The 25247-nt window shown below is 41.2% G+C and overlaps 1 protein-coding gene across 2 annotated transcripts; it reads left to right on the forward strand.

Annotated features, from left to right (window-relative positions):
- The first annotated feature begins 18606 nt into the window (after positions 1-18606).
- On the forward strand, positions 18607-25243 carry zgc:171704 (Ras-related and estrogen-regulated growth inhibitor-like protein). 2 transcript variants are annotated; one of them, XM_055013862.1, is made up of 5 exons: positions 18607-18747; positions 21304-21479; positions 22135-22188; positions 22671-22747; positions 23580-25243. In XM_055013862.1, the coding sequence occupies exons 2-5, from the start codon at positions 21392-21394 to the stop codon at positions 23988-23990; spliced, it is 630 nt and encodes a 209-aa protein (XP_054869837.1). In that variant the 5' UTR covers positions 18607-18747; positions 21304-21391; the 3' UTR covers positions 23991-25243. The 2 variants fall into 2 exon arrangements, with proteins under 2 accessions (XP_054869837.1, XP_023153998.1); XM_023298230.3 differs by lacking the exon at positions 18607-18747 and adding an exon at positions 20334-20396.
- The last annotated feature ends 4 nt before the right edge of the window (positions 25244-25247 follow it).

The raw sequence follows: 25247 nt of genomic DNA on the forward strand, positions 1-25247 counted from the left end.
CTGAGGACGTAGTTAAAATGAAGACTGAGGCCATATTTAAAATAAAGACTGAGGACGTATTTAGAATAAAGACTCTGAGGACACTGTACACGTCTTTGTATGTTTCCAACCTGTCAAGCCACCTGAAGACTCTGAGGACTTGTTTCAAAGCAGCTCAGAACCTTCAGACTGTTTCTGTTTTTTATTGTTGAACGTGTTTTACAGACCTGAGAGCAGCAGCAGGATGATCAGTCCATTTGTTGTCATCATGGACAACTGAGACACCGAGAGGACGTCTGTTAAAATAACTAATATTCAATCATCAATGAGGAACTGAAACTTATGAGACTTTAGTTTTGTCTCAGTCTGGATGTACATAATGTTTATTGTATAAATTGTCAGATGAGCTCGTATAATACAAATCCTTAATTCCTAATATTTAAATCACACACACACACACACACACACACACATATATAATATAATTTTCAATTTTGTGTTCAAATAAATAAACTAAAATGTCATTCTTATTGTAATAAATAATATTGCAGTGTTTTAACCTTTACTTTTAAAATAGTTCGGTAAATTTGTATGATAAATGATATGGTAGGGTTTTAACCTTCATTTATATATTATTCGAGAAATTTATATAACACAAATTTACTGTAGGCTTTTCACATTAATATTTAGTATTATTAAATTGATCAGTAAATTTGTATGCAAAAGCACATTGTGTGGTTTTAATCTTGGTTTCTTCATGTTTCAGTTTGTCTGATACATTTGTATATTTGTAAAATTAAAATTATTTTAACCTTAATATTTAAATTAGGTCAGTAAATAGATTAATAAATCAGTAATTCGATGAACAAATAAGTCAGTAAATAGATGAATAAGTTAGTAAATAGATCAATAAATCAGTAATTCGATGAACAAATAAGTCAGTAAATAGACCAATGAGTCAGTAAATAGATGAATACATAAATCAGTAAATAGATTAATAAAATCAATAAATATATAAATAAATAAATAAACATATGAATAAATAAATAAATAAATAGAGGAATAAAATCAATAAATAGGTGAATAAATCAATCAATAAATATATGCATAAATAAGTCTGTGAACAGATCAATATAGTCAGTCAGTAGATCAATAAATGAGGATTTCACCTGTTTCCAGTGAGCTGCTGATCCAGACTGTATCTACTGGTCCAGTCAGAGGAAAACCTTTTATACCTGCTTATTTCCTGAGAGCAGCTGAGTCCATTAGAGTCCATTTGGTTCAGAGACGCTGAGAGTCAAAACAACTTAAAACGATTTATTCAAATTCATCTCAGATGCAAAACTAACCGATGATCAATGAGTGTTCATGAAGGCATCAGACCGTGAAACCAATAAACTGATCAGATAAACACTGAACACTGCTGGTCAGATTTTACTCCTAAATTTCCAGTTTCATGTGGAAACGCTGATTTCAGAGCTCACTTCTGTTTTTATTTTCTTCTTGTGTTATTTGATTAATTTGGTAATTAGGATAATTGTGATGAAGGAGCGACTCGTCCTTTAAACAAATCACAGTCTGCCACATTCCATATTGAAATTATGTCATTTACAAACAGAAATGTGACGTTTTCTGTAGTCTATTTTCTTGTTTCTGCGACTAGAGCCCAGGTTCGCCTCTTAAATGCTAAACTTGTCTGCATCATTTGCTTTGTACTATGAGCTTGTTTTGTTTCTTGTTAATATGTTCACGGTCTTATTTTTTACTGTAGCCCTGCATGTCTGTAAATGATCTTCGAGGGGATTTCATCAATGAGAACGACAGAAAAGTCTGAGAATCACACAACTAAACTCAAGCAGCCGCACAACGACTGAATAAGGTCTGAAACTGGCAATATTCTGAATGAAGTCTGGAACTGTAGAAGTCTGAGCAGCCACACATCTGCCTGAAGTCAGGTCTAAAACCAAGAGTATTCTGAATGAAGTGTGGAACTGTAGACATGTCTGCTGTACAGCCTCAGTCTGCCAATAGGCCAGTGATGATCTGGCAGCTTCCTCCAGCACTTTCTTCTCACATTACATCTGGATCAGCCGTTAGTATCTTTAAAGATCTTCAAGCAGACGTCTTTAGACAGTCTGTAATCTGATGTGAATAATGTTAATTCAATACAAGAAGTTGTGAGAACAAACAAGCAAAGTCCTGAGACCTGAACTTACTAAACAATGCATTAAAACTAATTTACTTTGCAACATCTCTGATAGTATGTGTTTTTCTGGGATACGTGCTTTCTATATATTTTCTTTAGCTCAAGAATGTTAAACAGAATGAAACCATATGTTGAAACGTTTACTTTAGCCATCATTCATCACAGGTTGACCTGTGGGTTAACCTAAAGGGACTAGGGACCTCCTGGCTCCCTCTTTCTCTCTTTCTTCTTCTCACGCAATGTATTCTAATCTATGCCAGATGTTGAAACCTATAAAGATCTAGTCATTGTAACTTTCTTCATTCATCCACCGCATGATGCTTGAATCACGAGCTCGTCCGTATTAAATGTACTCTTAATTTGATCTACCTGTGTCATCTCTTCATTGATGAACATCCACCTTCAGATCAACATCATTTCAATCTCCAACTATCCTCCTGGAAAACCAGAACCCATTCTGTTTTAAAATCTAACCAGAACATATCTGCCACCATTTGTTTGAATCTATTCATATCTGAGGGTGTGACAGCTCCTTTTATAAAGCACAAAGAGAGAAGAACCTCCTTCCGGCTGACGAATCATCACTTCCCCATTTATCAGGTATGAACAGGACCAAAAGAGGACCGCTGGCACCGAGACAGAGCCAGCATCTAAGTTCTGCTGAGGTCTGCGTTTTAGCTGCCAGGACCCCGATCCACCAGCGCACACCAGCTTCATGGACCTGCAGGTTCCAGGTGTTAGGTTTCAGGTGTTAGGTTTCAGGTTCCAGGCTTTACATTCCAGGTTCCAGGTTCTGTTAGGTTTTATCTTTTAAGGCACTGCTAGCTTAACACAAACTGATATCACACATGGGTATGACAACACTGATATTAATAACCATTCATTGTGTAATCAGTGTATGAGTTGTGCTGACCTGAATAGAGGGAGAGCATTAACCCCTGGTTTTGAAGGGTTAAATACATGATGGATACAGTAAGGTCAAGCTGGAAAGTTACAGCTGCACACACACACACACACACACACACACACACACACACACACACACACACACACACCTAAGTACAAAGAGCGTTTTCACACATACACACACCAAAAAGACAGAGAGACTGGATTTGCTTCACAGTATATTCCTATTTCCATATAAGGTAAAAATTAATTACACTGAAACTGCTGAACTCAAGGTTGTTTAAGTGTGGAAACCATAATAATCCTCTCTACGAGATACCACCAGTAGCTGCATCACATCACAGCTAACAAAGGAATAGATTGACAGGTAAAGAGTGGGAACAGGGTTTAGGTTCCAGGCTTTAAGTTCCAGGCTTTAGGTTTTAAGTTCCAGGTTCTAGGTTTCAGGTTCCAGGTCTTAGGTTTCAGGTTTCAGGTTCCAGGTGTCAGTGTCAGGTTTTCAGTTTTCAGTTGATGCATTTTATAAACTCTTTTGTGGGTTGTAATTTTACAGGTTCACGAGGGATTATTATCTTGTAAATGAGTCAAGTTTAAATGTCATATTTTTCTATTTTTGCCACTTGTTCAGTTTTTAAAGTCCCACAGAAGCAGCCTCATAGGAACGGAGAGAAATCTGGTCTAGAAGTGGGAATATTCTGAATGAATTCCGGTACAACAGATTTGTTTGGATCCAAAAAGAGGCAGAAAAAAATGGATTTCATCTGAAATGTGAATGAAGTCTGTTTGGTTTGACCACATTGATGATTTCTGTATTTTCTGTATTTCAGCTGAACTCTCGGAGCTCTTACTGACGCCAATGGAAAGCAAACCGGTTCTTAGGAGGCACGAGATAAACTAAGCAACCAGCACCGAACTAGCACCTGGTTCTTTTTGGTGGAAAAGGGCTAACAGTGACCATAGAATGGTCTGCGGGGCCGCGGAGGATGACGGGATACCGGCGCTAACGGACACTGAGTCCGGCTTCAGAGCAGCAGCAGGGCGGATTAAAGTAGTTTAAAGTGTCGGAACAACCACGTGTCTGGTTCGATTGGACAGCGAGACGGTTCACACACAAAACAGCGTGTTTAAAGGTAAACGGTCTGCTTGAAACAAGTTTTCTTCGTGCTGTAACTTAGCCAAGTTAGCTAGCCGAGGTTAGCTTCTGAAAGTTACAGAAACCGTCACTGAGCTGCGATACTTTCGCACATCACATGATGGAAAATGGTGAAAGAAACTTGGGATAAAGTCTTCATGGTGTCTGAAACACGCCGTCAAATAAGTAACATTTATTGTTTATTTTTGTGAAAACGCTAAAATGTGGGGATTTCACGACTTATCTTCACATCAGACCAGAACCAGAACTAACACTGCTCTATTTGAAGTCGGATCTGGAGAAAGAGACGCCAAACATCTGGGGAGACACTGTTTCTGATGTGTTAATATAAAGAAATTATGGTTTTACTGTTCTGTTTCCAGATCTAAAACTACTGTAGAGTTTAGTGATGCTTGTTAAAGTCTGAGTCTGTATATCTGAGGTCATTTATTAGTTATTACAGTTGGTGTTTCGCACAGTTACATCTAAGTTCTGTTTTCTCAGGAAACTGCTTCACTGCTCAATATGGAGGCAGCAGGAGAAGCAGGAGAGAGTCTCATTCAACAGGTAACACAAACACTGGTCTGGGAACCTACACAGAACCTTCACAGAACCTCCTGGTATCGTGTGATTGTTCTGTCTTTGTTGCACACAGTGAAGTTTTGAAGCCACCGTTAGCGAATCATCAATGTTTATCTTTTTCTACTGAATATAAAGTCCTGCATCCAGACCCTCAGAAAGTCTGTGAAAGAAGCAAGATTCATGTTTCAGTGGTTCCAGGAGCCATTGGTAACTACAGACTGATGATAAGCATGGACTTTATAAGTGGATGTAAACTTTAGATCACAGCTGTGTGTCCATATTTCCTCACTATTTTAATTTGCTGACGTTCTTACGTGTGTTCTTTGACTTGGATTTCCCCACTGTGGGATTAATACTGATGATCTTTTGAGAAGATGCTGCTCTGAATCTCACCTGTGCTCATATCTCCTGGTCTCCTGCCTCCTTAGTGCAGCAACTGTGACTCCTGCTCAGCCAGATGTTGGTGTCTGGACTGTAATGAAGCCATGTGCGATGACTGTGTGTCGGCTCATCGCAGAGTCACGGTGACTCGATCACACCGGCTGATCAACCAGCTGCCACAAGGTCAGAGACCAGCTGCTGGTTGGTTAGGTTCCTTCACCAGCTGATTCAATAGTTTATGAAGAGACACAATCACTGTTAAACTGGAGTTTATTTCCTCGGGATTTCACTTATTTCTGCTCATGTTCTGGAAACAGGAACTCAGGCCGACACTGGAAGAAGCTCAGCCAATATAAAGAAAAACAGAAATTAGGATTTGATTAAAATTTTCTCCATTAATTCAAACCTTCAGCTCTGAGTTAATCAACATTAGTAACGGCTTAAAGCCCCACAGTGCTGCCGAGGGTCCAACTAGAAAACTGACACCAAAATACTTAAAATAATATTTTAACTAACAGAGATGATCTGGACAGAAGCTCATATGATGATGTTGATCTGAACATCTCAAGACCTGCTTGACCATCTCTGATAAATATAGATGTCTCTAAAGATTCTTGTGAAGTTTCACCGTTTATATCTAAAATATTTGCTGAGATATTTTCATCAGGTTTTCTTCTCACATCGAAACAACATTTGAACAACAATATCTGAGGAACTATTAAAGATAAAACACTGAATTTTTTTCTGTTATTTCTCATTATGTTATTGATTCAGAATCTGCTATATTGGAGATCAGATAATCTCTGCAAGTGAGCTGAAATATGAAAAATAAAACTAATCTCTGAGCGCATTAACAAACATTTGATAAAGCAGAAGTCAGCTAGTAATATTTTCTGAACCACAATAACACAAAACTAAACACATACATTACTTCTAGATGAAATACTTCTTCTGTGTCTTTAAATGTTGGCAGCATTCAGACCACAGCAGCGAAGCCTGGACAGCTGATTTGTATGAAAATCTAATTCTGTTGTTTTCCTGAACATGTGAACAGACCAGATACACGGTGACCTGAGCTGGACAGAACCTGGACACCTTCAGCTACCTTCAGGTAGAACCTTCACATCATCACAGAACCAGAACAGAACTCTGACTGACACTAACCGACCCGGGCTCTCAGGTTTTTAGGTTCTCTAGTTCTCAGGTTTTTAGGTTCTCGGGTTCTCAGGCTCTCAGGTTTTTAGGTTCTTGGGTTCTCAGGTTTTTAGGTTCTTGGGTTCCCAGATTTTTAGGTTGTCTAGTTCTCAGGTTTTCAGTTTCTCTGGTTCTCAGGTTTTTAGATTCTTGGGTTCTCGGGTTTTCAAGTTCTCGGGTTCTCAGGTTTTTAGGTTCTCTAGTTCTCAGGGTTTTAGGTTCTTGGGTTCTTTAGTTCTCAGGTTTTTAGGCTCTCGTGTTCTCATGTTCTGGAGTTGTCTGTAGAACTCTGTCCTCTGGTAGCTTCATGTTACTGCGGGACATTAACATCAGTTTGGTTCTCCAGGAAACATCTGGAGTTCTCCCACTAAGTTCTGCAGACTCCACCCGTCTGAGCCGCTCCAGCTCTTCTGCTTCACCTGCAGCCTGCTCACCTGCAGAGACTGTCAGCTGATGGCACATATGAACCACAGGTACGCTCAGGTGCATTCATCAGAACCTTCCACAGTAAAGCTGTGTGACACCGCAGTGAGACGAGTCTGTTCTGGTTCCGTTCGGTTCTGTCAGGTTCCAGTTTGCCAGCGAAGCACAGGCCACTCTGAAGAGGCAGCTGGAGGCCTGTGCTCTGCCAATCAGAGCGCAGAGAGACGCCGTGAGGCGGAGTCTGCGGGACATGTCAAACAGGTAGAGGCTAAGGAGGTTCTTCTGACCCGGTTCCTGTCAGATGTTCACACTGTAAACAGCAAACAGATAGTGAAAAACACATTTATAAGATTAGATAGAACTATTATTAGCGCAGAATATAGAATTCTGAGGTATTACAGTCAGTGAATCTGAAGTAGTGAAGTAATACTGCATATTATATATGAGAGTGAATTATTTCACGTGATACTGATAATGACATTGCACAAACTATTGTTGTAAAGTAGTATTGCAGATGTGATAATACTGTTCAGCTGTGACTCCTGGAGAAAGTTGAGACCTTTTACAGTTTAAAGGTAGAAAAAACCTCCTGTGACGTTTGTGCTGCAAATAAAAGGATCCAGTGAGTTTTCTTTTTGTGTCAAGCAGCAGAAAAGTTTCAGTCCTATGAGTTAATTTAATGATAAATTATGCCGCTGTAATGTTTCAGTCAAACAGTGTCCCTGAGGATTAGAAAGCTTTTAAAAATTGGTTAATTTGAGGCTTAAATCCAAGAAGAAACATCAGCAGTTTTCTACTCAGGAGAAATACAGTGAGCTTAAAGCAGCTTGTGTTCAGTCTGGATCTTAAACCTTGTGTTGTGTTTCAGGCTCACGCAGATTGATCGGTCTAACACTCACCTGAAGACTCAGCTGCAGAAGATCTACCTCATTTTGGCTCAGCTGCTGAGGATGAGGGTGGAGAACATGGTGAAGGAGATCGAGGTGACATCAGCTGTTACTATCAGACCAGACTCAGACATTTCTCACCTGGTTTAGACTCTGTTGTAGAAACAAACACAGTGTTGGTGTTAATCCTGTTATGAATAAAACCCAAAGAGATCCAGTTCACTGGGACATCTGAGTTCAAACTAGTTACAACATTTGCAGATTAATCTTATGGAGGTTGTTTGATTAATTATTCAGCTCTAAATGAGACTTGCTCTCATTTATTCCAGTTCTATGATTTAAAAAGAGACACTTTTATTTAATTTTAGTGCTTGGCTCCTCAACACAGATTCTAAGTGTAGATCAAGTTGTTTTTTCCTGGCAAAATTAATGAGTCACATGATTAGTTTAAGGACTGTTGGAAAAATCTGTCACAGCGGTGTTGTTCTGGTGATACCTTGAATAAACAACAGTAAACAGCCGTTCCAACCCTCTGGTGGGTTTTGGGGCTCAGAGGGTTTAAACTGAACGTTTTTATTTTAACAGCGTGTTCTGTGTGACTGTGTTTGAGCAGAAGGTTCATGAGCTGGAGTGTGAACGCATCAACCAGAGGATGGTGAAACTCAAGCAGCTGCAGCAGACTCACACATCCTTGACTGAAACTGCAGAAAAAGCTAGAAACACCAGCGACCTGTCGACACTGCTCACCTACACAACACAGGTGAGACCCTCACCTGCACACAACACACTGAACACACTGAGAACACACCCAGAACACGCCCAGAACACACACTGAACACACCTGGAACACACTCAAAACACACCAAGAACAAACCAAGAACACACCAAGAACACACTCAGAACACAGAGCAGCAGCTCCAGTGATGGTTGACACCAACATTTAGAGAGCAGGTGGCTGATGACCTGTATACTGATATCATGTGGAGGCTTAGTTGGAATAAAATACCGAAATTATGGGTGTTTTTCGTTATTGAGGTTCATTTTCAATCTAAAGTCCTGCAGCTCTATGGAACCAGAACAATGTGAAGAAGGAGAGAGAACTCAGAAATGTCTTCTGTCAGTAGGACTTAGAATCATGGAAACCAGAAGTTGAATTTCTTTATTTGTTTTACAAAAATGTAAAAAACCTGGAATCAACATGCCCAACATGTTTCCGTGTCCACAGGTTTCATCAGCACTGGAGACACTACAGATATTTAACTATTTGTATTTTTATAGCTTCTACAATCCCTGAGACAATTTTGTGTCATTTCTGTTGTTTTCTGCCTCGTTTTTGTTGTTTTGTCCCCTTTTGTGTCTTTTTGCAGTTATAGTAAACTTTATTATTGGTGAATTTTGAAAAAACACGGAGGCTCCACGTACTGTAGATACTCATCCATTTCAATTAGTTTCTATATTTGTCTCATCTGCTCTGTGGAAACACTGCCTGCAGTTCAACTAAAAACTCTGCATTTTTGTCACTGTTGGTCACAGCTGAGCTAGTCGTGGCTTTATAGTCGCTCTGAGGATCCTAGAATCTTTATTCTTTTACAGAATCTGGTTACTGCTGATGAAGAAAATAGCACTCCTGCTACTAGTGTCACGTGTCGCCTCCCTCATTCCATTTACCACAATTCTGTTATCTTTGTTATTTGTTACTGTCCTTAAAACCCCCCTCTTACCTTTTGTTACACCTTTTCCATTTGCAGCTGTTTGCCAGATCCTTTCATTGAATTACTCTTTGTTCTTTTTGTCTTACCGTCTGTTACTCATTAGCAGCCAGGCACAAATTAACCACTATTCACCTTTGTGTTTACATACAGCCCCCTCCCTATCCTCTGATCCACTGTATGACCTTCCCTATAAAATGGGTACTTTCCAAATGCTTGGGGTCGGCTTACCTTCACAGACTCATGCTCTGTGTTGGTTTAAATAAATGTACAATGAAGAAACATTGCAGAAATACCAGTTTTACTGCTTTTTTTTATAGCCTCTTTGATAAATGAGACAAATACAAATGCGTGTCTCTTGTAACTTGTAAATCAGAAACATTTGATGCTCAGCGACAGCAGTCGGAGCTCACTGAGCTTCTAAATACACCAGAATTGTTCATGTGTTGCCTTCTTGTTGTTCTGTGGACAGAGATCAGGAACCACTGTGAGCTTGTCTTTGTTGTTCTCAGATGAAGTCCCAGCTGAAGGATCTTCTGCTTCAGGACTTCTGTCCTCCTCCAACCATGGCTCACCTGAAGGTCATCACTAACAAGAAGACTCTTGAAACCATCTCACACTTTGGTGAGTTCAGATATCAGTGGTGGAAACACTTATATATACTGTCAGCATCTAAACTTTCATATGAATGGTTTCACAAAGGTTTTTGTACTAAATATTCATGTAAAGTGCAGGAAAGAGAGAAATCTGATGACGTGTGACTCATTTCTTCCGTGGATTCAGGCTCTTCCAGAGTTTTCAGCTTCTTCAGACTGAAACAGACAATTGTCTTGTGAGGAGACAAAAGTAGAACCACGCCCAGAACCTGCTGCTTCAGCTTCAGGGGGCTGAAAAAGATTAGATGTTTTTTTAAATAAGATTCACCTGATGACATCACATGTTTGTGTTTATCTGATTGGCTGAACATCGCGATGTAACGATGACAAACTCTGGTTGTTTTGGGTTTCCAGGTGACCTCAGTGTTTCATGGGTTCCCTTTAATGTGCCACAAACCTCCAGTGAGAATATAGAAGCTCCTCCTCCTCCTTCTGCTGCCTCCTCCACACCTGCTGGGATTGCTCCCATCCCCCTCTACAGGCCCCGCCTCCAACCACTGACCACCAATCACATCACTTCCCCTGTTCCAGATACCATGTTTCAGAAGTCTAATTTGTCACCTTCTCCCCTCTCAGCAAATCCATCCTCTGCCTTTCATGGTCCCACCTGCAGGCCCAGCCCCCCGACTGCCACCTGCAGTGATGCAGACTCACCTGTTGGAGTTCCTGTGTCCTCCGGGTCCTCCTCCGATTTTCCTCCGTCTTCCTCCTCTCAGTTATGGGAGCTCCACTTCAGGCAGAAGCTAAAGAGGAGGAGGAAGGAGGTCTCCTCTTCCTCTTGGCCCACCTGCTCTTCCACCTCCTATTCTTCAGGCTCCACCTCCTCCTCCATCACCCCCACCTGTTCTATGTCCAGCTCCATCCTCCAGATGATGATCAGCAGCAACGCTGTCTCACCTCAGGTCAAAAATCTTCCTCCTTCGTCATCAGATTTCATAAAATTCTCATCCTCCGTCTCTCCTCCCACCTGTCTACCTCCTACCTGTCCACCTCCCACATATTCATCTCCCACCCTTCCACCTCCCACCCTTCTACCTCCCACCCTTCCGTCTCCCACCCTTCCGTCTCCCACCCTTCCATCTCCCACCCTTCCACCTCCCACCCTTCTGTCTCCCACCCTTCCACCTCCCACCTGTCCATCTCCCACCCTTCCACCTCCCACCCGTCCGTCTCCCACCCTTCCGTCTCCCACCCTTCCATCTCCCACCTTTCCACCTCCCACCCTTCCACCTCCCACCCTTCCGTCTCCCACCCTTCCGTCTCCCACCCTTCCATCTCCCACCCTTCCACCTCCCACCCTTCTGTCTCCCACCCTTCCACCTCCCACCTGTCCATCTCCCACCCTTCCACCTCCCACCCTTCCATCTCCCACCTGTCCATCTCCCACCCTTCCACCTCCCACCCTTCCGTCTCCCACCCTTCCACCTCCTACCCTTGCACCTCCCACCCTTGTGCCTCCCACCCTTCCATCTCCCACCCTTCCGTCTCCCACCCTTCCGTCTCCCACCCTTCCATCTCCCACCCTTCCGTCTCCCACCCTTCCACCTCCCACCTGTCCGTCTCCCACCCTTCCACGTCCCACCCTTCCACCTCCCACCTGTCCACCTCCCACTCGTCCGTCTCCCACCCTTCCATCTCCCACCGTTCCACCTCCCACCCTTCCGTCTCCCACCTGTCCACCTCTCACCTGTCCACCTCCCACGCGTCCACCTCCCACCCTTCCACCTCCCACCTGTCCGTCTCCCACCCTTCCACCTCCCACCTGTCCGTCTCCCACCCGTCCATCTCCCACCGTTCCACCTCCCACCCTTCCGTCTCCCACCCTTCCATCTCCCACCTGTCCACCTCCCACCCTTCCACGTCCCACCCTTCCACCTCCCACCTGTCCACCTCCCACCTGTCCACCTCCCACCCTTCCATCTCCCACCTGTCCACCTCCCACCCTTCCACCTCCCATCTGTCCACCTCCCACCTGTCCATCTCCCACCTGTCCATCTCCCACCCGTCCATCTCCCATCCTTCCACCTCCCACCTATCTAGCTATCACTTGTCCACCTCCCACCTGTCTAGCTATTACCTGTCCACCTCCCACCCGTCCACCTCCCACCTGCTCGGCTCCTGCCTACTGGCTCAACACCACCAGAGCCTCCACGGTTCAGTTTGTGCAGAGCGTAAGCTCTGTCATCACGCTTCCTCCAACCGTCTCCAGCACTGTCTTAAAATCCGCCCAACGGGTTCTGGTCGTGAACCAGCAAGCCCCTCCTGTCCTGCTGACCGAAAATCTGCTCAGCCTCCCCTCTGTTGTGCCTCAGTTTCCCATGATGCTCAGCGACAATGGGCTCTGCACCGCACTTACAGTTCAGAAGAAAACCGGCCTCCAAAATAAAGGCTCACGCAATCAGAAGGTTCTTCCACAACCTGCAGTGGGACACCAGAGCGATCGACACCACATCTCACCACAGCAGAGTCCGGTGGTGACGGATCAAGTCAGGGAGGAACCTGCAGAGAAACTAGCTGCACCTGAAACATCCGACGGAGACGCTGAACTGTCCTTGCCTGAAACATGCGATGGAGAAAGTGAAGAAAGCAGCCATGTGATTGAACAGCTGGTCAGGGGTCTGAGACAATGGCAGCCCACGGTTCCTCTGGTTAGACTTCCTGTGTCACTGCCCCGACCCGGATGTCCTCTGCCCATCTTTCGTCTGGTCAGAAGTTTCGGAGAAGATGAGGTTTATGTGCAGGAGCTGAACAAAGACTCTGAGGTAAGTCGTCAGCTGTGAATCAGGACATTCAGTCCAAGCATACTTCAGCAGAATCACCAAAGAGGCATTCAAAGGTCCATAAACCTGTTTATACAAACATTGAGGCGTCATCCTGCTACTCCTTCAGGATAATTTAATATCAAATAATCACATTTTTACTCTGACTGCCTCTGATTTACCTTTTTTAAAGCATAAAATATGGATTCTGAAATTTACGTATGATAAATCAAATACTTTCTAATCTAAAATTGTAACTCTCAGAAACAGGTTGTGCATGCTTCTCTCAGGTGTATTAAGGACCAGTTAATGAGCACAGGGAAAAGCCCTCTGCTCATCAAACTGCTTTTTAGTACCGCTGAACAACAGTACAGTTGTTCTTGTTTCCAGATGTTTGTGTGCTGTCAGAGGATGAAACATATTAACCAGCAGAACCCTCCTGTTGTTGTTCTGTTGGTTCCAGATCGAGTCCGATGACGACACGGTAGATTTCACAGAACCTCTGTCATCTCCAGAATCTCCAGCGTTTCTGGAGATTCTCTCCTGCGCTGCTTGTGGATCAGCCAGCACTTCAATAATCTGCTCTTCCTGCGGTCGAGGATACCACCGACACTGCCATGTTCCTCCAGTCGGACTGGACATCAGGTGAGAGCAATTTCATTCTTTCTGCACAAAAAAAACACCACAGTTATTCAGTTTTTAATATTAAGTTCAGTGTTTCCTCTAGAGGTCGACCGATATGGGATTTTCAAAGGCCGATGCTGATACCGATTTTTAAAAAAATTTTCAGCAGATGGCCGATATGTAAAGCCGATTGTAGAAGCTGATTTTTAAGGCCGATATCCTTTTTTATATGCTAAAGTAAGTGATTGGATAACGATTCACCCCCTTTAAAGTGACTGGCCTAATTCAACAGAGGTCCAGCTAGTTGATGCAAGCAGCGTAACAAGTGATTGTAGTACTTAAACACCTGTATCTGGAAGGTCCAGTTTCTCGTTTATATGTATTCCTGATACAATTGCAACATGAAGACAAAAGAACACTCAAAGCAACTCAGAGAAAAGATCATTGAAAAATATTAGTCAGGAGGTGGCTACAAAAGATTTCCAACTCACTGGACATCACACAGAGTTCAGTTAAATCCATCATTAACAAATGGAAGGAGTATGGCACTTGTTTAAATCTACCTAGACCTGGTGTCCTCACAGACTAAATGACTGGGCAAGGAGAAGACAAATGAAGGAGGCCTCCAAGACACCTACGACCACTCTGAAGGACTTGAAAGCTTCCGTGGCTCAGATTGGAGAGACTGTCCCTACAATAACTGTTGCCCAGGTTCTTCACCAGTCAAAGCTGTATGGAAGAGTGGCAAAGAGAAAGCCACTGTTGAAAAAAGCTCATATGAAATCTCACCTGGAATTCACCCAAAGGCAGGTGGGACATTCCAAGATCAATTGGACGAAGGTTCTTTGGTCTGATGAGACAAAAATTGAGCTTTTTGACCATCAGACTAGACACTATGTTTGACCAACACCCAACACTGCACATATCAACAAACATACCATCTCCACCATGAAGCATGGGGGTGGCAGCATCATGATGTGAAGCATTGTGGTGGCAGCATCATGATGTGGGCTTGTTGCTGAAAAATATCGCCAAATCATGGAGGATAATCTGGCTCGGTCTCCAAGAGAACTACGACTTGGGAGAAGATTTATTTTCCAGCAAGACAACGAGCCCAGGCATACAGCAAAAGCTCCACAGAAATGGTTCAAAGACAAGAAGGTGAATGTTCTGGAGTGGCCAAGTCAGAGCCCAGATCTTAATCCAATCCAGAATTTGTGGCTGGACTTGAAAAGAGTTGATCACTCGGAATCCCCGAGCAACCTGACAGGCTTGAGCTGTTTTTCGAGGAAGAATGGAGAAGAATTTCAGTGTCCAGATGTTCAGGCTGTTTGAGGCATATCTACAGAGACTCAGTGCTGTGATTGGAGCCAAAGGTGCATCTACTGAATACTGACCTGAAGGGGCTGAATGTTTATGCAGTCATTTACTTTACCTTATGTATTTTTAATCAATTGACATGATTTTGTAAAAATCTGTTTTCACTTTGATATAAAGGAGCCAAATCATATTGACCATGATTTTATATATAAAACCAACATAATGGTAAAACATCCAAGGGGGGTGAATACTTTATTATAGGCATTGTAGTTGTAGTTGTGACTTGTATTGTTGACTTTCATTTAACGCAAAAGTGAACTTTGTGTTTGAAGCTGCTGCTAATAAGAATCTTCTGTTACTGCAGGTCAGAGTGGTTGTGTTCGTTATGTCAGGACTTATCGGACCCGTTGGACCCTTACAGCACCGACAGACTGTCCAGTGCTCAGATGTCCAGTCTCAGCCTGCAGAACCTCAGGGTATGTATGGATGCGTGTGGCACTGATGGACAAACCTGTGAATCTGAATCAGGGACATGATGAGAAATGGCAGAAAATTTCAGGCTTTTGTCTTTAATAGTTCCTCAGATATTGTTGTTTAAGCAGCCTCAAATTTCTGTGAGAGAAAAAGCCTGATGAAAGTGAGTCGATGGGTAATTTTAAAAATAAACTGATCTGTGAAACTATTTAATACATCAATCTAAAATCTCACTGACATCTTTACATGTTCACATTCAGCGAGCAGAAACTAGTTAATGTGATGATTTCAGATGGACCGAACCTTCATCTTCCTTTTATTCCAGTTCGGACAGAATAGACTGTGAAAGAGTGTAAATGCTGAAAAAGTAACTGAAGACAGACGGATTCTTAGAAAACACCAGCAGCTGAACAGAACTTCTGGATTCATGACTGAATATAAATGATGACAAAACATAAACTCAGTCTGAATGAAGCTTTAGTGGATAAATAGAGATGTCTGTGTTGACATTTAGTTAGGGTATTTAGTTAGCATTGTCCTGATTCAGCTGCAGTTCCTTCTGTTCTCTGCATGTTGGAATAGTATTGATTCGGTCAGAGATGCTGTCTTTTTTCACTTACAGAACCAAAAGGAAGTCTGGACTTTGTGAGGATTAGAATGTGATTCCTCCTCAGATACACAAATCCAGCAGAAATCTAATATTTCTAATTCCATCGACTGCAAGAGATCACAGTATATCATATTTGTTTCTCCAATCTGGAAAGAACAAAGTTATTCAGGTCATTTGGTGAAAAAATCCAGTTCTTATTTTTTGCCTTTTCAGCTTTATTGACAGGATAGTAGAGAGAGGAAGACAGGAAAATGGGGAGAAGAATGGGGGAAGGACCTGCAGCAAAGGACCATGGGCTGGATTTGTTCTTTATTTTTACATTAGCTGTAGTTTTACTGCTAATATAAAATAGATTCTGCTGCAGAAACTGTTTCTAGCTTTAATGCAGCTGCTTGATGTTGGACCAAACTGATGACGATATGGTTTGTTTCTCTGCACCGTAGAAATACAGGAATATTCAGCAGATGACTTTAATCACTTGATTTGTAAAGAATGAATGAGCCTGAATGATGGGTGTGATCCTGTGGTGGAGAAATTATACAAAAATACAAGATTTATCTGTAACATTCAGATCTTAAATAATCAAACTGCAGACAGAAGCATCTTCGTTCTGTAGTGAAATATTTTTACACTGCTGATTCCTCCTGACACCAGATCCTTAAACTCGGTGTCTTTAAGAACCTTTCAATCGCAGAAATGGAACTGAGCCAGTTTTCTTTTGGTATCGACCAACGAAGAAAAGTTGAGTCCTGATGTGTTTGAGCTGAAACTTGATGTTCGTCTTTTTCAGCCGATCAGCAGGATAGAAACAGGCTTCAGATTGTTGTTTAGTTGTAAGTGTTGAACTTGTTGTTTGTTTCAGAGGTGTGAGAGTCTCCTGCTGCACCTGAAGGTTGAAGGCTGCAGTCGACTGTCTGAGGTCAGTTCATGTTCACTGTGATTCTGCTGTGGCTCTGATCAAACTGAGCAGCATCAAGTAGAAAAATATCCTGTTTGGTTTGATTCTGTTGACAGCAGTTCATGCAGCAGGTGGCGCTCTAACAGCAGTGGTCTCCAACCTTTTCTGCACCACAGACCAGTTTTAAGCAAGACAATTTTCTACGGACCGGCCATCGTGCACATAACAAATAACTATTGTGTTTTTTTATTTTAAATAGTGTCCTAAACAAATAAAATTACTTTTTATTGCTGAATACGTATTTGCTTCTTACTTACGTCTGTCTCCGCCTCTCCCTCTTTTTAAAGAAACTCTCCAGAGACATTTTTTATTAATTTTGGCGGAAGTTAGATTGACGGCTTCATTTAACGGTCGGGCGTGAAAACTGACAGAATCAAGTGCTGGAAACAAGCACAGACAGAAGCGATAAGAAGACATTCTAGTCATTTTTCAAATTAAAACACAGTGTAGACTCCACAGGTACTAAAATAAAAAATAATACATTTTTATTATTTCTTCTTTCCGGTACTGGCCTGTGGTCCAGTGGCTGGAGACCGCTGGTCTAGTGGATGAACCTTTAAAACTCCAAGTCAGCAGGTGGCTCTGTTGGGAAAGGAAATACTGGAACTGCAGCTTCCTCTGCAGCCTCATCAGCACCGATGATGATATATTGATTTGATCATATTGACAATATTGATCATATAGATAATGTAGACAACATAGATATGTTTTGTTTGTGTTTCCACTGATGATGGTCATATTCATCCTATTGATGGTATTGATAACTTGGGTGTGTTTGTGTCTCTATTGATAATATCGATGATGATAATATTGATCCTATTGATAATGGTGTGTTTGTGTCTTCAGTCCTGTTGGTCTCGTCTACAGTGGATCTCGGAGCGTCTGAGTTGTGGTCAGTTGCCTTCGTATCAAACAGCTGCTCAGGTCGTCTCTGACATCTGGCCCATGTTTGAAGCCTCACAGGTACAAACACCTGGAACGTTCTCTTCATCAGACTCACTGTGGCTTCAGTTTTGCTGGTTTTCTGTTCAGGGTTTATAGATAAGTATTAGAAATGAATCATCAGCCTGTCAGTAGAGGAACTCAATGTTCCTCTGATTCTACCTGCAGATTATCAGCCTGAACCAATCACAAACCCACAGAACCAGCAGCAGATTAAGTCACTGTAACCTGGTTACTGTTGCTGAGATAATCTGAACGGGTTCTCTCTGGGTTCTCCAGCTTCCTTCCACAGTCCAAAGACATGCTGAGGTTAACTGGCGACTTTAAACCGTCTTGGTTGTCTGATGGACTGTTATTTGGATAGATAGATAAGCAGATCTATAGATATGTAGATATATAGATATATGAAACAGCCACAATAAACTGTAATTATCTTCCTAGTTCCAGATGATTCAGAAAGTTTTTCTTTCAGTGTCTGTAAACTGACTGATGGTGTTTTGAATTTGAACCTGAGTTCTGTTATTTTGAGATCTGATACCTTCATGTCGATGAAGGTAAACGGGCCTTAAGGCGCCTTGGATGTTTATGTGACACTCACCTGTGCAGGTGTTCATTCTGTCAGTCTTCAGTTTTCTGACTTATTTAGAATAAAAATCCTGTTAGTGATAATTTTTTAAACGTTTTTAATCCCAGCTGGTTTTATCTGTATGTTTCTAATTGGTCGACTGTTTCCAGGACCACGCTCTGGACCAACTGCAGCAGAGTTTCCAGAAAAAATTGGAGGAAACTCTGAGTTCAGAGCTTCATCCTTCAGTCCTGAAGGCGCCAAACTCTAGACCTGCTGATGATTCACTGAGTGGCGACTCGACCAAAGACAAGACGATGGACAAAGACAAAGACGAACAGATGTTGACGTCCAAACTGTCGCAGATCAGAAAGAGACTGAGAGACCTGCTGGATGTGAAGAATCCTCCAAGAACCAAGAGGACCAAGATGGAGTAACAGGTGAGAATTCTGGGAGCTGAAGCCCAAACTGTCCTGTCAAAGTTTGATCAGGTTCTGTTGATCGGTAGATTCATATTGATCCAACCATAGCTGATCAGTGACTGAAGAGCTCGAACAGCTGAACATCTTATTACTCATTAAATTATCCTTAATGAAGCAAACAATGCTGCCTGATGAATCTGATATTCGCTTTGATTATTTCATCTTCAGTGAATCACACAAACAGCCACCGTGTTTCCTTAAAGTGAATCAATAATACTTGATCTGATAAACTGAGTCCAATAATCAGTTGAGCTGTAATTATAATCAAGTTAACAATAGATAAATAAGAAAATCATTTATTGTAACAGGGACAGACTGTATTCTTTTACTTGCAGTTAAACACATTTACCTGATAGTACTTCTGTACTTAAAATGCAGGATTCTCACATGTAAGAATTTCAGATTCTCAGCATCTCAAATGATCACATTTGTAAAGAGTTTCTGGTCAACCATCAGTGATTTGCCTGAAATTTAAATAAAATGTAGATATTTATAAGCGTTACTGTGGAATTTTAGATTGATTTATCAGATATTTAAAGACCTTTAAAAAAAATTCCACCGACTGTTTGTCTCACAGTGAATTTTGTGGCTGTTTGAACAACAATATCTGAAAAACTATTCAAGATAAAAACTGTAAAACTCCCTCAACTCTGGTGTGGATTATTTTTTCCCCCTACAAACTTTTATATTATATTTTATATTACATTTATTTTAGACAAATTATTATTTTTTTTGAAACAGTTATGAAAAGTTCCATCTTTGAGCTCATTAACAAAACCTGATAAAGCACGAGTCCACCAGTGATATTTTCTGAACCATATGTAGCTGCAGGTCACAATAATACCAACCATATAGAATACTTTGATGTGAAATACTTGATCAGATACATAAAAAATATGTTTTTAGTAAGCTGCCATAACCGATTGAGGTTTGACAGTTTGTAAAATGTTTGATTTATTCATTTGAAATGTCAAAAATATCTTCCTAAATATAAATGTTTCACTAAATCAGAGACAGTCGAGCAGAACTTGTAAATGAGTTTGATGTAAAGTGATTTTTTTCTTCCACTGCCGCCTTAATGTCAGATTTCTATAGATCAGTGTGTGAACGTTGCATTTGTGTGTTTCAGGCTGTAACTGTTGATTTAAATGACAGCTGGTAATAATCTGACCTCAGTGTGCTTAATTAAAAATAACGTTTTTACAGATTTAAGTCTATTTTTATACTCAGGTGCATTTTAAAGAGTTTATAAACTACAGATTCCTAATTTAGTGCTGATCACTTTTTGTCCTTTATTAGTCATAATAATCCATCATTTCATTATTAATTATAAATGCAAGAACTTTACTCTTTAACATCTAATAGTTGATTATAAAATGTTTTCCAACAACAGAAAGATTCTGCTGAAACATTTCTGGAGTTTATTTGATCTGATTTAAATGTTTCCTCCAGTAAAATAAAATGCATTTCTGACTATTTCTGCAGTCTGAAGCCGACTGGCACCAGCAGGTGGAGACAAACAACAGCTGCTTCTTCACCATGTTTCTTTTCCAGCAGGAGCTGCAGCGTTGCATCGTCCTGAAGGTGTTTACAACTGCAGAGCTTAGGCAAGTTTGATTCTGAAAGAAGCAGATTTAATGTCCAGAGAACTAAAGGAGGCAAAACAAGTGTTTCATACAGAAATGATAATGAAGCTCTGGTGTCGGGTATTAAACAGTCACTACTTCAAGTTTCTCAGATGTTTTTCCTTTGTTTTAATTCAGTTACATTTATGACATTTTAACACCAGAAATAACGTAAAGCAGCAATAATGGAAAATCTTCTGTTCACTTTCTGAGCTGTGAACAGTTTCTGGGTGTTTTTCTTCACTGTGGTTCATTTTTCAATCTAAAGTCCTGCAGCTCTGTGGAAACAGAACAACATGAAGGAGAGAGAACTCAGAAATGTCTTCTGTCAGTAGGACTCAGAATGATGGAAATGATCCTGAATCATCATGTACAACATGTTTCCACAGATGTTAAAACTCTGGAGCTAGTGTTGTCTCCACATACTGTAGATATTTGACCATTTCTATCCTTTACTCTCTGCTCTGAGGAAACACTGCCTGCAGTTCAACTGAAAGGTCTGTCATGGCTTCTCAGTTGCAGTGAGGGTTTGGTGCAAAAGCTTCTAGTTTTTTATGAGTGAGATATGTAAAATAAAGTGATTTTGATTAAATATTACAGTTTTAAGCTTACATTTGAAGCATCACGAGTAGTTCAAGGACCATCTGAAAGTTAAACCTCTGATGGTTCTTTCTCTTCTCAGTTTATGGCTAATAAATAGATTTTTTTTAAACACAGGGTTTAAGGGGTTCAGAGGGATGATCAAATGTGGATCAGAGTTTCCTCAAATGTCTTTTTTAGCCCAAAGATGTTCAATTTCCTGTCAGAGAGGAAAGAAACCAGAAGACATTCACATTGAGAAACCCCTCCCCCTTATTAACGCTGAACTAACGCTCTCCACCAATCACAGGGTGGCAGGCTGTGACTGACAACTGGAGGCCCCGCCCACACAGTATATAAGGAACCCTGGCGCTGCTTCAGAAGCGTCCTGAGTCCAGATGGGTGTCCAGGAGGTGACGGAGGGGAGCCAGCCGAGGGTGGAGGTGAACATCCTGCTGCTGGGAGCTCACAACGTCGGCAAATCCGGTAAAACACACTCCTGTGTACCTTCATGTGTGCTGTTGGTCTGAACTGTGAGATTTGAACCAGTCTGGTACATTTATGTAGTAAAAAATAGATTTTAGGCACTAAACTTGAAGATTTAAACAAGTCATAAATATATATATGATAAAACCTAGATTGTAGGTTTTTAACCTTAAAAACATTCATGTTATTTCTCTGTTAGAAATCATTTCTGTCGTTTTAAATGAGCTGTATGAATAGTAATTACTTGGCATTAAATTCCAGCTTTAGTCAATTTGCATCTAAAAATTTTCATTTGTTGCTTTTCCTTTTAATTAATGGCAATTTATTTTTTAGTTTATGTTGATAGTTGTCAGTCATGATCACAAAAGTATTTTTTTTTTTAAAATATCAAAGTATTCAGATGATTTATACCATTATTTTATTGTTTTTGTTATGACAAAAAATGAAATTTTTATGACTAACATATGAATGATGTCAGTTTTCACATGTTTTTGTTTTATTGAAGGAGCAAACTGTAGGAAAAGTTCCAAAACAACCTGTTAAATATATAATGAATGGATTAATCAGAATTATCTGGTTCCGCTTGCAGATTTTTCTAGCTATTCTCTTAAATTCCTGTAAGTATGCAAATTTTTAATGATGTTTTTCTTTGCAGCTCTGACTGTCAGATTTCTAACCAGAAGATTCATCGGAGAATATGGAGACATCGGTGAGTCAGTTCTCCTAAAGTAAATTAAAAACATTAACATTTCCAAAATTACAGAGTACTGTGCCCTGACTCAACATACGATTGTTTAAAATGACTAAATTCTCCACAAATGACTCACAATTTGACAAAAATGAATTTAAAATGAAGGGTTAGTACGTTTAATGCCACTGTTTTATTACAGGATGACACTTTTCTGTCTACCCTTTCACAAGATGTTTAATAGATCTGAAAACTGTTAAAGCACAAATATATTTGTGAAAAATACAAAATGACAGTAAAATCTGCTGAAAGGAATCAAATCTGTTAATGTTCTGACAGGTTCTGATAAATGCTGTCTGGTGATCTTTAAAGATGTGATGCTTTTCAGAGTGTTTGAGCTGCTGATCGACATGTCTGGATGATGATGATGATGATGATGATTATTATTATTATACAGCTGTGAAATTAATCAGCTGAACTAAAGGATTTTTTTGTTCTTTCAGAATCGGTTTACAGTCGAGTTGATACAATCGATGGTCAAGAAATCTGCTTCAACATCTGGGACTCTCAGTTTACACAGGTAGGTTCACACCTGGCTGGAACACACACAGTAACACACACACACAGTAACACACACACACACACACACACACACACACACACACACACACACACACACACACAGATGATTCTATCTGATCAGTTATTTAAAAACTATTGGCTGATATCAGTCTGTCTCAATCCATTTCTTATTCAGGGTCCTGCCATCAGTATAATTAATGCATTTCCATTAACAAAATAAAGTATACTGACATTAACAACCCATAAAAAGCAACTGAAGTTTGGTTTTATTGAATTTATTCTTGAGCTCTGAGGGAAGCCATCTTTGTTAAAGGAGGAAGTGACATCACTACTGTAGTGTGACTCACCTTGTTGCTGCAGGTATCGACCTGCTTCCTCCGTCTGTTTGTTTTCTTCACTTCAAACTGACAATCCATACTTTTATTGAGGATTTCGATGTTTCAGCTGTAAATTCTCCATTTAATCAGTTCTAGTCTCTGTTCTGGTCTTAGCTCCGCCCACAGCGGCTGAGTGGTTTAAAGAAACACAAACGAGTCAAAATAACAGTGAAGAACAGCAGAATACCACTAACAGGTACTTTAAGCAGCTTCACACCTGCAGACAGTAAATGCTGAAACTACTATTAGAACTAAAGACAACAACAGCTGCTGTACCAAAGTAATCAGAGTACAGACGGGTGTAACGGAGTACAAACCGCTTCTTCACACAGAGGTGACCTGGTTCAGTTTTCAGCACCTTGTTGCATAAATTAGCATATTAATGAGTGCGACCTTGATGAGACTGGAGAGGAGACAACTTCCGGGTGTGACGTGTTTCCCGTCTGTGTGCAGGTGGGAGAGAAGAGCTGCGGTGTGAGCGACAAGCAGCTGCAGTGGGCTGACGGGATGATCCTGGTTTACGACATCTGTGACCGCAGCAGCTTCGACGTGGCGCTGCAGCAGCTGCAGGAGATCCGCCGCCGCCGGAAGCCGTCCTCCGTCCCTGTAGTCATCGTGGCCAACAAGCGCGACCTGCGACGCCACCGCAGCGTCTCCGGCGAGGAGGGCCGTCTGCTCGCTCTGTCGCAGCGCTGCGGCTTCTTCGAGGTGTCTGCGGCCGAGACGTACCACGGAGTCCTGCTGGTGTTCCACCGGCTGGTCGACCTGGTCCGGGAGCGCCGGGCGCTCAGGAAGAGCTCGGCCGGCGTCCGTGGCATCGTCAGGAGTGTGTCAGCCGTGTTCGGGAAGAAACGGGCCGAGTAGAGGCGCCGCTTTTACCAATTCTGATAAGGTGGAGGCTTCAGTCTGATGGAAGGTCGGAGGTGGACCGCGCAGGTGGAGAGTCGACAGGAAGGTCACAGGAAGTCGAGTTTGGTTTCAGAGGCTGATTGAACAGATAAAAGCAGATAAACGTCGACGCCCATCAGAGGACATGAGGATCAGTTCGTGCTCCTCAGAGGATGAATCCTGCTCTTCTAGAAGTTTCATTTTAGCACCAATATGAAGCGTGATAGACATAAAATGTGCTTCAGACATTTGTGCTCCCCTGAGGATGAACTGCAGGAACTACTGACATCCCTCCAGCCTCAGATAACCAGCTAATGCTAGCATGTTAAATGCTAAACCATTAGCTGCCTTCAAAGTAAACATGAGTGTGACAGTAAGCAACATTTATTCTGATGAACCAATCAGCTGTTTGGTTCTAAAATCTGAGTCAGTTTTCTCAAATGTCTCTTTTAGTCCAAATATGTTTAGTTTACTGTCAGAGAGGAAAGAAACCAGAAAATATTCACACTGAAGAAGAGTTTTAGATAAATATCTGGTCAGTAATTACTAGCTGGTAACTGTTGAGTTAAACAACTCAACTGTTTTCTAGGTTTAGATGTGATTCAGAGCTTTGTGCTGCTGGTTTAAATGGTCAGAATATTATTTGATAGAAATAATAATAAACTCTTCAGGTGAACCTGTTTGAAGGCAGCTAGCAGTGAACATGATTCATGTCCAAACCTTTAAAAAACCTTGTCTTTAAGAAACATGCTGCTCCTCAGAGGATGAACCATCCAGAGTGAAATAAACCCTGCAGCCTTTAGGAGGCGCTAACAGCTCATTAAGACATTTTCATTGACAAAGAAAATCTCTGGTCTTTACTGAAGACTTAAATCTGCTGTACAAAATGATTTTTTCAACTCCGAGGTCTTTGTTTTCATGTTTGTTCCAGTTTTTGTGTTTAAAACTGAGCATTGAATATTTCAGAGTTTCTGCAGATTACATTTAACATCTAATTTATTATCTGAATACAACCAGCAGGATGAACTGGTTTAATGTCACTGGACTCTGAATAAAATGATTCTCTTCAGAGTTTTGTGAAGAATTTTCAGGAAAGTGACTTCAGACCTGCAGAAACTCCTTGCTCAGTTCACTCCTGACTGTAAATAAATCTGTATTTATTCTGAAACAAACGTGGATGTTTGAACTTTTAGTTTTTCATGAATTAAAATCGGATTGAACAAAGTGAATCTG

The sequence above is a fragment of the Amphiprion ocellaris genome, chromosome 9, assembly GCF_022539595.1.
Source record: "Amphiprion ocellaris isolate individual 3 ecotype Okinawa chromosome 9, ASM2253959v1, whole genome shotgun sequence".
In the NCBI taxonomy this organism is placed as follows: domain Eukaryota; kingdom Metazoa; phylum Chordata; class Actinopteri; family Pomacentridae; genus Amphiprion; species Amphiprion ocellaris.

Coding starts and splice junctions, on each gene's coding strand:
- zgc:171704 (XM_055013862.1), top strand. CDS start 21,392: ATGGGTGTCCAGGAGGTGACGGAGGGGAGCCAGCCGAGGGTGGAGGTG. Junction 22,189..22,670: donor CGGAGAATATGGAGACATCG/GTGAGTCAGTTC, acceptor TTGTTCTTTCAG/AATCGGTTTACAGTCGAGTT. Junction 22,748..23,579: donor GGGACTCTCAGTTTACACAG/GTAGGTTCACAC, acceptor GTCTGTGTGCAG/GTGGGAGAGAAGAGCTGCGG.